The following is a 16,696-nucleotide window of genomic DNA, read 5'->3' as shown; positions in this document are numbered from 1 at the left end:
GTCAAGATCCCTTCCTCTATCTGGAGAGAGTTGGTCTGCCTCTCTGAGTTAGGCTCCAGCTACCTTGAGTCAGGGTGCAGCCACGTAGAAGTGCTGAGAGCAGGTACCACAGCAAGCCCAGACCACACATATTTGAGTTTCTGAAACTGTACAGGATTTGGGATAACTCATTTGAGGATTCAAGTAGACTTGGGATGGTGACAAGGAACAGTGTTTGTAAATCTGGATTGGATCTGGGGAGGCCAATGTGATACATATCATTTTTACCCTATATTTGGGTACCATAATATTTACCTTACTCATTATTTCATAGTCCAAATTCTTCCGTATAAATCTTCATAAGAAATTGTTTCACTAGTGCCTCAAGAAATGTAAAATTAATAGTGATGTTCATTCATTCATTTAATAAATATGTATTAAACATGTGTCAGGCATTGCACTGTGTCATATTAACATATTTTTCTCAATGTCAAAATAATTTTATTTTGTGTAAGCCTTGTATTCTATAATTTTTTCCATGTGACTCAAAATAAACTCTATTTTAGGAAAAGGTAGTTTGACAACAAGAATGTAGAGGTAAACCCTTGAAATATATGTCATGAAAATACAGTCAGCCTCTATAGCTGTGTGTTTCATATCCTTAGATTATCAAGGTCAACTAAACTTGGATTGAAAATACTCAGGGGAAAAAAAAAATGGTTCTGTCTCTACTGAATATGTACAGACCTTTTTTTTTTGGTCATTACTCCTTAAATAATAGAGTATAACAACTATTTACATAGCATTTACATTTTATTAGGTAATATAAGTAACCTAGAGATTGTTTAAGGTATATTGGATATTTTTCTTTGTATTTTTAGAAAAGACAGGTTTTCACCATGTTGGCCATGGTGAAAACTCGAACTCCTGACCTTATGTGATTTGCCAGCCTCAGCCTCCCAAACTGCTGGGATTACAGGCATGAACCACCACATCCAGCAGTTTTATTTTTCTATAAATGATTTAGCAGGGTAATGAACAATAAACCGTGGGTGTCACTGATTGTACACAATTTTTTATTTTTAACCAACAGTCCATTCCATACTTATCTGTCCAATTATAGATGGTTAAAAAATTTGTTCCTGACAAAGTCAACTGTCTCCACCTATTTGCATACAGATTAGCCATTCCAACACCTGCTCACTGATACCCTCACCATTTCCTGGTAAGTACATAAGGAACTCAACTGCCTTTTTCTGTCTTCAAGGAAAAACATTTAAAACATACTGAGCAGGCCAATGTTCAGTAACAGAAATCTCAGATCCAACCAAGGGTAACAACCCACTTGAGGGTAGCCTGAATCTCAGAGAGTTTATGCTGACAGAGCTTGGCTCCACCTGGAAAGCTAAGCAGTCAGAACCTATTCTGGGGCTTCCACAGGAAACATCAAATCTCTCTTTCATGAGTAACACTGGGAGAGGCTTTAAAATCAACTATGATAGTCTTATTATCAAATGAACTATTTCCTTGAGAAAGAATAAGGAATGAGTTTGAATTTTAGGAACCACAGTTGGCCTGGTTCTTGCTCCCAAAGAATCCTGTCCAATATAAAATTTTGGAACCGAATAAGTTACTTTTGGCATGTTGTGAGTTGATTGCTCATTCGGCATCATAAATTGAGTCTTGAATTATGGAGCTTTCTGCTACACTACTTTTGCAATCCTCAGGGCCCATAGATTCTTCTCCATGCCTGATCTTGTCTTCATGCTTGCAACTGAAAGCCAGTTATTTCTGTGCAATATTCTGTGGAAACGGAGAGGACCATAAACGCACAAAGAATCATTTATTGTCACCAAATGTAAAAGAATCATAGAATGTTCTTCCATGTTCCAAATCTAAGATGATTTAGAGTTCGTTTCGTCCAACCGCTTCATTTTAAGAATAGTACTATCTCCTTCCACGTGGGTAGCAGACATGTTTTTGCCCAACCAGCATCCTTTCCCTCTTTTTCAAGTAATACCACCTCATTTTTTCTTTTGGGCAACTTATGTCTCCGCACTGTTATTCAAGAATAACAGATTATTCCACATCTGCTATTAAGATGGGATTGATTCCAGCTTCAGAGGACAGTCTAAAGAGAGTACACATTCCCTGACTACAGTGATTGCTTCAAGAATGAGCACTCATTCCAGGTTTGGCCAATAAGAACAGCCTAATTTGATACATTTCTGATGCCTGTCACCAGGACTATGATTAATACGTGTACAATATTTTCCACTGAAAGCTTAAGGGACATCTCAAGGTCATAGCAAGGCATCCACATAGCCAAAATTGCCAGTTGTCTTCCCATTTTGTAGTGGGGAAAGAGATATCAACAGATAATTTCAGTAATACATTAAGAGCATTCATTCATTCAAAAAAAATATTCATTGAGATGATGAACACTACCAGATGCCTGGTTTTGCTGTGGGTGCTCAGGATGGAGTTATGAATGAAACAGTCATGATCTCTGAATGCTCTGTGATGTTCTGAACAGTACATGTATGAGACAGCACAGGAGAGCCACGTAAACTACCTCAGATGTATGTTTGTGGGTATCCAGAAAGTCTTCCTAAAGGAGCCAGCCTCCTACATCTGAATCTATCCTCCTTTAATTTTCTTCCTCATCCTCACAGCTACTGTCTCAGTTCAGGCCCTCTTTATTGCACATCTGAATTACAGCAATAACTTTCCAACGGAACACCACACCCCTACTCTTACCCTGTTTTTACCCAACTCACTCTTTACTGATGAATTTTTTTCTTATAAACTTTTTTTCTAAAGCATAGTATCTACCCATAAAAGTACATATGTCAGCATAAAGTCTGATAAATTTCCTTAACCAACACACACTCATTAACCAGAGCCTACATTAACCAACACGGCCAGCATTCTGCAGGCCTCTTCAAGTCACCATCTACATACTCAGCCTCCTCATACGTAATAAAAATGAGAATTCATTTAAAAAATAAACATCTCATAATATTGCTTCCTTCCTATGTTAAAGCCTTCCAAGTACTTTCCCGACAGCCTGCAGGATAAAGCCCCATCCCCTTCGCCAAACTATACCCTAGTAATTCCTTGCCTACTGCGGCAGTCTTCGCCGCCTGGCCTCTGCAGTGCTGCTCCCTCTGTGGGGACTAACACAGCCCTCTTCCTCTCCATTGTAATGATTCCTAATTATTCCAAGAGCCACCTTCTCAAAGTCTTCCATGATCCCTTCCCTCCCCACTATCTGTTTCTCTCACAGATTTTTGAAGATAGAAACAGTGTTTTCCATTTGTTTCCCAATTTGTTAAATGAGTAAATTTATTACTTTCCCATAATCCCTTTCCTCGCTTTCCCTCCCCTCTACCCTACCAGTGGTTCTTTTAAAATAAGAACAATCCAGTCCCCTGTGAATGTTTGTACATGTATGAGTTGCACAATGACCACATATGACCACTCAGCAGTTTGCAAAGTGAAGACTGGTTTTCACTGATCCAGCCGCACCTTACTGCCTCGTATCCCCTCCTCTCATACCAACTAAGAATATTATAGTAGGGCACTTTGTGGTCTCAACCCTAACGAGGTAATTGAACACAAAGAAAACTGATGTGCACCAGAGCTCGGGCATTTTTCAGGTAAAAAGATGGCTTATATAGAACATTTGGAGGCTTAAGAGAAAATCGGAAGTGGGGGGAGGAAGCAATCAAGCAGGCAAATATTTCCCAAATGCCTACCTGCCCTGTTCTAGGCACAATGGTAGGCTCTATCTGTGATGTCTTCTTTAACCTAAGTGGGAGAGGAATGTGAATAAACAGCTGGATTCTCGAATTGCATAAAAAGAGAAGCCAAGGCCGGGCGCGGTGGCTCAAGCCTGTAATCCCAGCACTTTGGGAGGCCAAGGCGGGTGGATCACGAGGTCAAGAGATCGAGACCATCCTGGTCAACATGGTGAAACCCCGTCTCTACTAAAAATACAAAAAATTAGCTGGGCATGGTGGCGCATGCCTGTAATCCCAGCTACTCAGGAGGCTGAGGCAGGAGAATTGCCTGAACCCAGGAGGCGGAGGTTGCGGTGAGCTGAGATCGCGCCATTGCACTCCAGCCTGGGTAACAAGAGCGAAACTCCGTCTCAAAAAAAAAAAAAAAAAAAAAAAGAGAAGCCAATAACTTTTTCCTTTATTTGGTTGAAGCCAATTATTTGTGCGTTTATAGCTTTTTCTTTTAATTAAAGAGTGGAAAAGTCACTGAAATGTCTAATTTCAAATAAAATATTTGATTTTTGATTTCTGCTTTTCAAACAAACAAACCAACAGCAAGAACAACAACAATAAAAAATCCCAGAAACGTTATGAAAGGTTTTAGTGTGTAGGAGGAAATGTCACTAGGTTGACAGGCCTAGCCAGAACACCTAATACCTCCATCCACCCTCCAAACAGGCTGCGGCCCTGCAGACAGTGCCACCTGAAACCACTTTTATAGAAGATTTTACACTCTATACTTGAATTTTAATGAAAACATTCTTAGCAATAAATTCATATGGCTAATCCAAGTTTATTTTCTATAGGCATAATATTAAAAACACCTGGCAGGATTGCCACATTCCCAGCAATATCTGTTTCTCCCCTAATACCCTGTAACTTTTAACACACTAGGCTGGGACTCCACTGATGAACAGCTGTGATCTACTATAAATTCTCTCAAAACTACCTCCTCGCCTTAAGTCAGCAGCCCCATCCCTGATCTATTCATTTATCCCCTGAATAAAAGTTGAATATCATAAACCAAAGCCAAAACCCAGAAATTTAAATTCAACCCGTAGGTAAAAAATTTCTCAAGTGACTGTAGACCTAGATGTCTCCAGTGTCGACTCACTAATAAAGCAGAAGAGGCCAGTGTGATAATGTCTTTATACCCTTAACTCGGGTGCTAGAGTATTTATCTTCATCATTTTATAATCCAAAGTATTTTGCATAACTTTCATCAGTGCAGAAATTGTTTCTTAAGTGCCAGGTAAAATTAATAGTGATGTTCATTCATTCATCTCACTGACTAAGCAATAAATTGCTTGACGCCAAGGGCCCCGGGGGGCACATCTTCATCTTTGGTTTATGAGTCCTGAACGACCTGGTACAAGGAACACTGCTATGAGTCGGCAAGTCAGACCTATTGGGTAGGGGACCAAAGGAAGGAACATGTTTTGATGGCTAAGAAAACATTTTATTCTCTCTCCTTTACTGGGCTGGCAGGCAAAGGGAATGGTCTTAAGAACACGCACACTGAAAACTGAAGTCTCACTAAACGCACAGCCCGCGAAGGCCGCGCCGCCGGGGGCTGCATCCACAACCCACCCGTCTCCACGGGCCAGGAGGTCCCGGCCACAGGCGCTGCGGCGGCGCCTCCGCTCGCACGTCCCCGCGGCCTCCGGACTCCCTCCCTCCCTCAGTCCCTCCCTCCGGCGGGCGTCGCCGGCTGCTGGCCGGGCCCCGCCGCAGGAAGCAGACGCGGATCCCCCGTCCAGCGGCGCCCGGCCGGCCTTCCGCCTGTTCCAGCGCCTGCTCCTGCGCCGCCGCGGCTTCGGAAGGTCCCGCGCCCCCTGCACCGCCCCGGGGACGAACCGGGGCTCCCCCCTGGAAGCGAGGGTTCGGGCCCCCGCGAGCGAGTTCCGGGTGGTGGGCGTGCCCGGAGGGAGGCCGTTTCCGCTGAGACGGAACCGGAGCCGCGGATGAGGCGCCTGTGCGGTGCGGCCCGCGTGCCCTCGGGCGCGGGGTGGGAGAGGGAGTGGGCAGAGGCGCCGCAGGAGGCTCCCCGGGCCCTGTCTGGCCGGCCGGGCCGCGGGCCCCGCGGAGGGAAGGGCTGGGCGGCCCCCGGCTGGGCTTCCTGGCCAGCTCGCCTTGCCCTGGCGGCGCGCCCCGCCCAGCCCTCGGGAGGAGCCGCGCCGGGCCCGCGGCCTTGGGATCCCGGGACCGCCCCCTCCCGCTCCCTGGCCAGCGGCGAGCGGCAGAGGAGGCCGGAGCCGCCGCGGCAGCATGAGAGCCGGGGCGGCTCCTCCACGCCTGCGGACGCGTGGCGAGCGGAGGCAGCGCCGCGGGTTCGCGCCATGGGGGCGGCGGCGGCGGCGGCGGGCGGGCGGCGCGGGTGGCGCGGAGGACGGGGGCTGCCGTGGACCGTCTGGGCGCTGGCGGCCGCTGGCTTGACGTGCACCGCGCTGGTCGCCTACGCCTGCTGGGCACAGCTGCCGCCGCTGCCCTGGGCGTCGCCGACCCCGCCGCGGCCGGTGGGCGTGCTGCTGTGGTGGGAGCCCTTCGGGAGGCGCGGCGGCGCCGCCGCGAGGCCGCCCCCCGACTGCCGGCTGCGCTTCCACATCAGCGGCTGCCGCCTGCTGACCGACCGCGCGACCTACGGCGAGGCTCAGGCCGTGCTTTTCCACCACCGCGACCTCGTGGTGGGACCCCCCGACTGGCCCCCGCCCTGGGGCGTCCGGGCGCGCACTGCGGAGGCGCTGGAGCCGCGCGCGTTGGACTACGAGGCGGCGGCGGCGGCGGCCGAAGCCCTGGCGACCTCCGGCCCCAGGCCTCCGGGGCAGCGCTGGGTTTGGATGAACTTCGAGTCGCCTTCGCACTCCCCGGGGCTGCGAGGCCTGGCAAGGAACCTCTTCAACTGGACGCTCTCCTACCGGGCGGACTCGGACGTCTTCGTGCCTTACGGCTACCTCTACCCCAGAAGCCATCCTGGCCAACAGCCGTCAGGCCTGACCCCGCCGCTGTCCCGGAAACAGGGGCTGGTGGCCTGGGTGGTGAGCCACTGGGACGAGCGCCAGGCCCGGGTCCGCTACTACCACCAGCTGAGCCAGCACGTGGCCGTGGACGTGTTCGGCCGAGGCGGGCCCGGGCAGCCGGTGCCCGAGACCGGGCTCCTGCACACGGTGGCCCGCTACAAGTTCTACCTGGCTTTCGAGAACTCGCAGCACCTGGATTATATCACCGAGAAGCTCTGGCGCAACGCGTTGCTCGCCGGGGCGGTGCCAGTGGTGCTGGGCCCAGACCGTGCCAACTACGAGCGCTTCATGCCCCGCGGCGCCTTCATCCACGTGGACGACTTCCCAAGTGCCTCCTCCCTGGCCACTTACTTGCTTTTCCTCGACCGCAACCCTGCCGTCTATCTCCGCTACTTCCACTGGCGCCGGAGCTACGCTGTCCACATCACCTCCTTCTGGGACGAGCCTTGGTGCCGGGTCTGCCAGGCTGTGCAGAGGGCTGGGGACCGGCCCAAAAGCATAGGCAACTTGGCCAGCTGGTTTGAGCGGTGAGGCCACCCTCCCCTGGAAGTGACCCAGGGGAGACCAAGTTGTCAGCTTTTGGATCCTCTAATGTGCCTTGTCTTGACTGCTGAATCATGGGACTAAGTTCTTCAAACACCCATTTTTTGCTCTATGGGAAAAACGTGATTTACCAATTAATACTACTCAGCACAGAAATGGGGGCCCAGTTTCCATATTTTTTGCAGAGCTAGCAGTTGCGCTCCCTTTGTTGTTGATGGGCATCATTGTTTAGGGATAAAGGAGGGGACTCTTCCTCACTTTGTAACCAGTGCAGAAATGAAATCGCCTAGCTGCAAGAAACAGTTGAGGCGGTTTCTCCGAATTTCCTCGTCTGCCACAGGCCGTATTTGTGTCCCATACAGCCTCGAAATCTCATACACACTGTTCGCAACTCAGATTTTTCCAGACCAAGGTGAAGCAAATCTCTGGTTTTAGAAGGAGGCTTGTGGGTGGAGAGTGGAAGGACTGTGGCTGCCGAGTTTCGTTGTTTAGATTCCTCACAGCCTTGGCTCCTGAGAAGGGTGAGGAGGGCAGTCCACGAGGGGCCTCTGACTTGATTAACAAGTACTATCTGTTCCCCTGTCCTGCTGGATTGTCCTTGGAGGAGAGTTAAGATGAATACATGGGTGTACCTCACTTTACCTAAGAACTGTATTCCTGAAAAGCTGCATTTAAATCAAGTCCCAAATTCACTGACTTAGAGGAGTTTCAGTATTTAATGAAACCCTATAGAGAATCATCCCTTTACAATGTGAATAACCATTTCCTCATTTATTTATTGTCTTTATGTTTTTCTATACCCTGGATTTTTTTTTTAAAAAAGTATATTAAAATTACAGATGTGAAAATAAAGCAGAAGCAACCCTCTTCCCTCCTCCCAGAAAACCAGTCTTTGTTTACAGACAGAAGAAAAGGAAGCCACAGTGTCATTTCCACAAAATTATTTATTTCAGGTCTTTACTGGACCTGAAATTTAAACTGGAATGCCAGTCCTGCAGGGCTGCTGGTATTACGCTCTGCAGAACAGTGAAAGGTACTGGACTACATTATGGAATCATGTAAAAGGAAAAAAAGTTTCATGATGTCTATAAGTGGCAGTTTTTGTTTATCTTTGTCAGTTCTTAAATGTTTAGATTCTAGGAACTACATTAGTGCCTACTATTAACTTACTCTGTCTCTTCTTAAAGGCTAAATCTGCACTTCTCCCTGATGCCAGCAGGTTCCGCTTGTAGTCAATGTAGTAATATAGCATATCCTCACATTTCCAGTGCCCTTGAGACTGTGCTGTGGAATCGAACTTGAACATACATGCATTGACTTGACAGGTTACTGAGTGAGCAGCATATTCAGCAGGTGCCACTACGTGCCTATTCTGTGCCAAATACTGAGCTTGGGGCCCTAGGAAGATAGAGAATTATACAAGACAAGGCGCTCCTTTTTAGGGCTCTTACAATCTGTCACTTCCAAAAAGTAAATGGTGACTGATAAAACAATTGGCAGGGCCTGATTGATTACTGTGACAGTCTTAATGATGCCATAAATCAATATTAGAAAGCTAGTTGACTTAAAGCTTGAAATAATGTGAGTTTTCTCCTCCACTTATTAGAATAAGGAACTTCAGTGACTAATTATTGTGGGTAGAGTCAGGATTAACTAGGTTTATACAGAGTTCTGCTGTAAATAGTCATTTGTATTTGATTAGTGCAATTATCTAAATCATAAAGCAAGTTTTACCTCTCATTTTTTTGCAGACATACTTGAAAAGCTCACTTAAATCTAGGTGCTTTCAGTTCTCTTGAAAGGAGAAATGAAAAGCTGTGGATAAAATGTCCTCATTAAAGTATTATAGTTTGGGCGGAATTACAATTACAAAGTGCCAGCCACTCAATAAAGATAAAAGTTCAATTCTTAAAATGAGTTTTTATGAGATAACAGTCAGTGATCTTGGTGTTACTGGGATTCTACATGGGGCAGTGGGAAAGAGTTCAGGTATTGAAGGTAACCTAGTTTAGATTTGAATTCCAGCTATGTGACATTGGGTAAATTAGTCGTAGCCCTGAGCCTCAGCTTCCTCATCTGTAAAATAACTGAGGAAAATACGTCACAAGCTCATTTTGAGCATTTCAGGAAGTAAATGAAGGTACCCAAAATAGCAGACACCCAATCATTGATTTTACATCTTCCTTCTTTGCTTGCAATGATTTCAAGATGTCCTCATTTCTATTTATAGGTCTAAAATTAAATCTCAAGGTATTTTGTAGAATAAATCTGAAATAAAAAGGATGGTGCCTCACATCGTGTATTTCAAATGAGTCCCTATAGCTAAGCCATATTTCAAGAATCATGATTACCATTTAGATTAAGCTTGAACTTGCAAACTAGAAGCACCACCTAGGCTTTCTTTGAAAAGAATTTTTTTGTTTTGCTAAAGTTCTATAGTTAAATTAGTATTCATAATTTTACCAATTTTTTAGTATTAAGTCCATTTAAAACTAACCATATATTTATGGAGTATTTAGCATGAGGAGGGTATAATTGCATTTGTTTGTTTATTTGTTTTTGAGATGGAGTCTTGCACTGTTCCCCCTCTTGGAATGCAGTGTTGTGATCTTGGCTTACTGCAATCTCTGCCTATTGGGTTCAAGCGATTCTCATGCCTCAGCCTCCTGAGCGGCTGGGACTACAGGCATCTGCCACCACGCCCGGCCAATTTTTTGTACTTTTAGTACAGACAGGGTTTTACCATTTTGGGCAGGCTTGTCCTGAACTCCTGATCTCATGATCCACCCACCTCAGCCTCCTAAAGTGCTAGGATTACAGGTATGAGCCACTGTGCCCAGCCGTTGTATTTTTATTCACATACAAGTTGTTAATATGGAACAATTTTTCAACACTGATCTCATGAGAGAGCAAGATAAATGTGGTAATTGCTCATTTTATTTTACATATACTAAATTGAGTAGGTTCAGCTCTAACATACCTTAAGAAAAATGCATATCAATGCACTGTATGTATTTCAAAATGCCTTTCCTATGATTGTCATGTCCTTAAGGCTTTTCCCGTAAATTTATTACAAATTTAGTATTTTTAGTACTTGATGATTTTAATTACATAAATGCATCTGGAATGACATTTGTATCAGAAGAAATTCTGACTTTCTTTCAGTATTCACAGGTTCTTTCCAGTTTCCAAGTCTTTCCTTAGCAGCAATTTAGGGGAGACCGGGTGGTTTCACCTAAAGAGCTTGCAGTTTGGAATCAGAACCTGGGTATGTGACTCTACCATCTTCTGCCCCTGTGGCCTTGATGAAGCAAGTTACTTAAACTCTTGAGTTTTAACTTTCTCTTTATAATGCATGATTGCCCATCTCCCTACAAAACAAGGATTAAATGTGATGATATATGCCAAGGTGCTTTGTATATTGTAAAGTGCTGTATGATTATAAGACGTTCTAAATTTTCAAGGATCTAGACTGGGGATTGGCAAACAGTTTTCCAGAGAGTAACTGTTTCAAGCTTTGTGTATATAATTTATGGAGGTGTTGAGACAACAGATTAGACATTTAAAGTACTCAGGATAGTGCCTGGCTTGTAGGAAGCACCTGGAAAATATTCGCTGTGATTACCATCAGTACATTTTCCCGAAGAAAGAGCCAAAGTCCAGGCCCACTGAAGGACTTGTGTAAGATTACAGTAGCAGTGGCAGAACCAGCTATGCTTGTACAAATTGCAACCCCATTGAGCCTTTGTCACATGAACTGCAAAATGAGCTGATTAGACAAAATCACTTCCTGGTTCCACTTGCTATCATTCCAGTGACTGGCACCCTAGGGTTGAAAGGGCTAATCTGCTTTCCAATGTGGCTTCCTTACAGTCTGGAACTGACAAGTAAACTGGTAGAAAACCAGGAATCAGAGAATCTGATTTAGCTTTAAAGATGTAAATTACATATATAGTATACTATATATATTTTAAAGCATTATATGCCTCAGATATCAGGGAAAGGAGCCCAGCCCTTGGTAGTCTGGTGAATCCTTGCACTGAATACATGTCAAGTCATTTTTGAATGTGTCTCAGGGATTTCTATGCTACACATTATTTTAACAAATCTTTATGTACACATTTCAGATTTTTTGACAAAATGATTAAAATAATGAGATGGAAAATGACTCCTTGTTTATAATGTTTATCCTCCATGCGCTAATGTGTTCAACCATCAACCATGGGATATTTCTTGGCTTGGGGCAGTTTCTGTAAGTTCACTGGTTATAGATTGGTAACTGGAATGTGATGGGTTTGCCTCTTCTGTGTTGCACCAAGTCCAATTCAGCCTGTACTCGTTCTTTCTTGCCTGTCCTTTTCACTTTATTCTGAGGAATCACCATCACCAGGGGCATAAGTAGTATACTGCTTTCTCTTAGTCCAGTTTATTTTACTAAGTGCTCTGATGTGATGCCTTCCATTTACTGTCTCTAGTTCCTGTTAACTAAATCAAATGTGATTTTAAAAGAGTGGGATCAGAGCTGGGAACATGATGATAGGCAGAGAGCAGGGGAGGCAAGCTTTCTTAACAGTGGATGCTCAAATTATTGAAATAGAAAAATATAAAGTTGTAATAAACACCAACTATTGTCTCTTCTTTCCTACCTGCCCTCCTCAAACACCACACACACACACACACACACGTGCACACACGCACTGACGTGTGTGTGTGCATTTAAGCACAGACTTTGAAAAATGAAGATGGCCAGCTGAAGATAGAAGCAGGACTGGCAAGAAAAGATGATTCAGTAATGAATGAGTAAAAAGAAAATTGCATCATAAAATAGAGCAGGTGCTGAATATAGATGGGGAGTGAAGAGAAAAAGGAAGATACAGGGGTGTGGATAAAAGTACAAAGTGAAGACCAGAGAGAAGAAAGTGAAAGGATAGGAAACGTGAGAAAAGGAAAGGAAAGATAGGAGTTAAAGGACAGCAGGAGGCCGGGCGTGGTGGCTCATGCCTCTAATCCCAACATTTTGGGAGGTCGAGGTGGGCAGAGCACCTGAGGTCAGGAGTTTGAGACCAGCCTGGCCAACAAGGTGAAAACACGTCTCTACTAAAAATACCAAAAATTAGGATATGGTATTGTGCGCCTGTAATCTCAGCTACTTGGGAGGCTGAGGCAGGAGAATCACTTGAACCCAGGAGGCGGAGGTTGTAGTGAGCCGAGATCATGCCATTGCACTCCAGCCTGGGCAACAAGAGTGAAACTTCATCTCAAAAAAAGCAAAAAGAATCCTTTGCTCCAGCTTGAAACACAGCATCTGTTGACAAATGGGGAGTGAAATCAAGAAGTCTGAATTCACTGACAGGGAAAGTTGGAAACAACAAGCAATCAACATTTTAACAGAAATATAGAACTTTCCCTTGATATATGACAATAGATTCTTGAACTTGATTGCTCCTTTTTTTTTCATTTTGGAAAATTCACATCCATGGTCATTTTTTCATTCCTAGGCAGCATATTTCATCTGTACTCAATATTCAGTTTTAAAGAAATCTATTTTGTTATACTGTCAAAATCACCGTTTTAAGGATTAGAAAGGGTAGAGTGAAGAAAATTAAGAACTCAGGATATTTAAGATGCTTAGTAGTTTCCTGTAGAAGTTTATTATAAAACAATTTCATATAAGTTTTAAAGAATTGGATTTTTATGACAAATTCCTTTTCAGATCTTCTGAATGAATGTTTAAAAAAATTACTGAAGCCAGGTGCAGTGGCTCATGCCTGTAATTGCAGCACTTTGGGAGGTCAGGGTGGGTGGGTTGCTTTAGCCCAGGAGTTCAAGATCAGCCTGGGCAACAGGGTGAAACCACATTACTACAAAAAATACAAAAATTACTGGGGCACGGTGGTGTGCACCTGTAGTCCCAGTGACTTGAGGGGCTAAGGGAGGAGGATTGCTTGAACCCAGGAGGTCAAGGCTACAGTGAGCCAAGATTGTGCCACTGCACTCCAGCCTGGAGACAAAGTGAGATCCTGTCTCAAAAAATATTACTAAATCTCACCTAATATGCAAAAAAAAAAAAAAAAAAAAAGCCCTATGAAACCATGAGTGCTAAGCATCTTAATCTGAATTCTTTTTAAAAAGGGGAGAAATCAGACTATTCAGCAACTTTTAACCAACATTTCTCAAGTGGCTTACATGTGTCGGAACTGTGCTGGGACTTGATGATGTAAATAAAACTAAAGCAAGGACCTTGCACTCAAAGTAGTCTTTTGGACAAGTGTATGCCTTGTCAGGGAAACAGACATGTTGAGAAATAATCCATATATATATATATATATATATATATATATATTATTAGATCATATGTAGAACCAAATAATTTAAATAACTCTTAGTAGGAGCCTCAGAGTTGTCACTCAGAGTTGTCAGAGGATTGCATTTCAGGAATGAATGTCTTTCATCAAAAACTAAGGTTTCTTAATGTTATTTCTGGAAAATACAAGTGCTGCAGACTCCAGTCTCACCATTTTAGGTGACTGATAGTTTTCACTAATACTACAGTTAAAAATAAGTGTTATTATTAAGCATCACCTTCAAAATTACTAATCTCTGTAGGGATTTTGCTCTCCTAGCAACTGGGAACACCTGCCCTTACCCTGTGATTTTTTTCATTCTCATATGTTGAGTACACATTTTAGAAATCTCTGTTCCATTAGCTGAAACTGATTCTGAAATATAATTAAACACAACCATCTTGGTGATCAAATAGTAACATGTTTAGATAAATTTAGATAACTTAGGGTTTATCAAACCTTGCTGGGGAGGTACAAATTTGTGGCTTTGAGGTTAGGATTCTTTGCCAGATGTTTTAATTCACTAATATTTGTTATTTAGTAAGCTCCTACTATGCACAGGATGCTTAAGTATGGTTCTACTGTTTAACTCTTCAATTAAAGGCATTGTGGTAGGCAGCCAGGATGACTCACATTGGTCCCTGCCTCCTGGTATCCATGCCCTCCTGTAATCTTTCCCTTTGAGTTTGGTTTCGATTTAATGACTCACTTCTAATGAATAGAATATGGGAGAAATGCAAGGCTGAAGCTTCTCAGATTAGGTTATACAAAGACCAGCTTACTTTCTTGGGAGCCCTTTCTCACACTCTAGCTTGCTTGCTCTGAAAGAAGCCAACTGATGTGGCGTGAACTGCTCCATGGTAAGAAACTGAGGAAGGCTTCTTTTTTTTTTTTTGAGATGGAGTTTTCGCTCTTGTTACCCAGGCTGGAGTGCAATGGCGCGATCTTGGCTCACCGCAACCTCCGCCTCCTGGGTTCAGGCGATTCTCCTGCCTCAGCCTCCTGAGTAGCTGGGATTACAGGCACGCGCCACCATGCCCAGCTAATTTTTGTATTTTTTTTTTTAGTAGAGACGGGGTTTCACCATGTTGACCAGGATGGTCTCGATCTCTTGACCTCGTGATCCACCCGCCTCGGCCTCCCAAAGTGCTGGGATTACAGGCTTGAGCCACCGCGCCCGGCCTAAACTGAGGAAGGCTTCTGAGGTCATCAGTCCAACAGCTGGCTAACAACTGAGTCCTGCCAATCACGTAAGTGAGTTTGGAAGTGATTCTCCCCAAGGTGAGCCTTCAGATGAGGCTCACATGTTAACTGCAACCTCATGAAAGACCCTGAGCTAGAGGCCCCCAACTGGGCCACACCAGGATTCCTGACCCACAGAATTTATGAGATAACAGATATCTGTTGTTTTAAGGTTTGTTATGCAGCTGTAGATAATGCAGGCATTATCCCAATTTTAGAGATAAGAAAACTGAGACTCAAACATGTTAATCATGGACAATCATGCAGATAGTAACTAAGCCAGGATTCTAATAGATCTATTTGACTCCAAAGTCTGTTCTTTCACTATCGTACTCTTTCATTAAGTCTAAGTTTTGCAGTAACTGATGTTTGCCACCATGCCCCCGTTTATGTTTGTCTCACTGATATTTAAGTTCTTATGTGGTCATGTTTTTCAACTTCTCTGAATTTGAGTTTTCTTATCTGTAAAATATGAGGCACATCTCTAGCACTGGCTAACCAGGAGGCTTGCTGGGTCTCAGTGTCTGGATATTTGGAACAAAGCAGGAGAAGGAACGAGGAAGGGCTTCTTATAGAAGGTGGGCTGACTCACTAGAGGCAATGCCTTGGGTGGTTGCCAGCAGTTCTGTTCTTAATGGTGTTTACAAGAGCCTACAAACCTAATGGTGGGGGCCAGTATTAGGTTAACAGCAGTTGTGATCTTGTGGGATAATACTCTCCAGATGGACATGACGTGGGGCCAAATGGGTAGCAGCCTTGATGTTTCAGGTGTCCAGTCCATGTTATTTGGAGCATAATCACCATTAGTGGCCAGCATTACAGGAAACAGGATCCAGGGTTTCTCTGGTGCTGGGTTCTTTATCATTCTACTACCTTTCTAATTTTCTGCATTCCCAGTAATGAACAAACAGGGAATACCGGTAATATAAAGAAATTATAAAGAAATAGTACTGGTTCTGTCCTGACTTATTGCAGGTCCTTGATTTCCTCAGGTACTTTTAATTTATAATGTGTTGTAATGTGTGCCTATTTCTCCATATTTCCCAATTTTGGGTTTGAAAATGCGGGACTGTAATTTTGGAGGAAAGCCTCCCTGTTGACAGATGGGTGATTGCAGGTTTAGGCTATCCATAGAGGATGCCTCAATCCAATCTTAACAAAATCTTTTTGCCGGTCAGTGAAGAGGGAGGAGAGGTGTGTGTGTGCTGGGATGGGGGCACAGGGGTGAGCAGGGTGATTCTGCTGAGCTGCCCACTGGGGCTTCTGAACCCCCAATTTTTAACTTGAAAAACTTGAAGAACATTTGGCAAAGGAGTTTGGCAGCTATCTTCAATATTTTGGCGTGTGTGTCGTTAATGTAGTGTGGATTTGTGGATTGTTCCTCATGTGGATTTTTCTACAACTGGAGCACTAGAATGTACCTATCTCCTCTTAAATATCAGCTATGTCCAGTCTTGTTATCGTGTCATTATGCTGGAACTACATTTTTATGTAAGACATCTTTGTTGAGAATTATATTTCTATTATTCATAGGTTTATATTACTTAAACTTTAAGCTACAGGCAAACAAAAATAACTAGAAGCTATAATAAAATTTGGGCAATAGTTATTCCAATTATCAGAGCTCATTTTTTTTTACTCTGATATTCAATATTATTTTAATAATAATAGCCTGCCTGGGAGGCAGAGGTTGCAGTGAGCTGAGATCATGCTACTGCACTCCAGCCTGAGCAACAGAGACCCTGTCTCAAAAAATTTAAAAAACAGACTGATAGTTGGTTGCTTT

The 16,696-nt window shown here is 44.0% G+C and overlaps 1 protein-coding gene across 1 annotated transcript; it reads left to right on the top strand.

Annotated features, from left to right (window-relative positions):
• Window positions 1-5,483: 5,483 nt before the first annotated feature.
• On the top strand, window positions 5,484-11,492 carry FUT4 (fucosyltransferase 4). The gene has a single exon (XM_010352297.3). The coding sequence runs from the start codon at window positions 5,729-5,731 to the stop codon at window positions 7,310-7,312; it is 1,584 nt and encodes a 527-aa protein (XP_010350599.2). The 5' UTR covers window positions 5,484-5,728; the 3' UTR covers window positions 7,313-11,492.
• The last annotated feature ends 5,204 nt before the right edge of the window (window positions 11,493-16,696 follow it).

Source organism: Saimiri boliviensis, chromosome 6, assembly GCF_048565385.1.
Source record: "Saimiri boliviensis isolate mSaiBol1 chromosome 6, mSaiBol1.pri, whole genome shotgun sequence".
NCBI classification, from domain to species: Eukaryota; Metazoa; Chordata; class Mammalia; order Primates; family Cebidae; genus Saimiri; species Saimiri boliviensis.
Note: the sequence above shows the minus strand (reverse complement) of the source record. Positions and strands in the feature narration are given on the sequence as shown.

Coding starts and splice junctions, on each gene's coding strand:
- FUT4 (XM_010352297.3), top strand. CDS start 5,729: ATGAGGCGCCTGTGCGGTGCGGCCCGCGTGCCCTCGGGCGCGGGGTGG.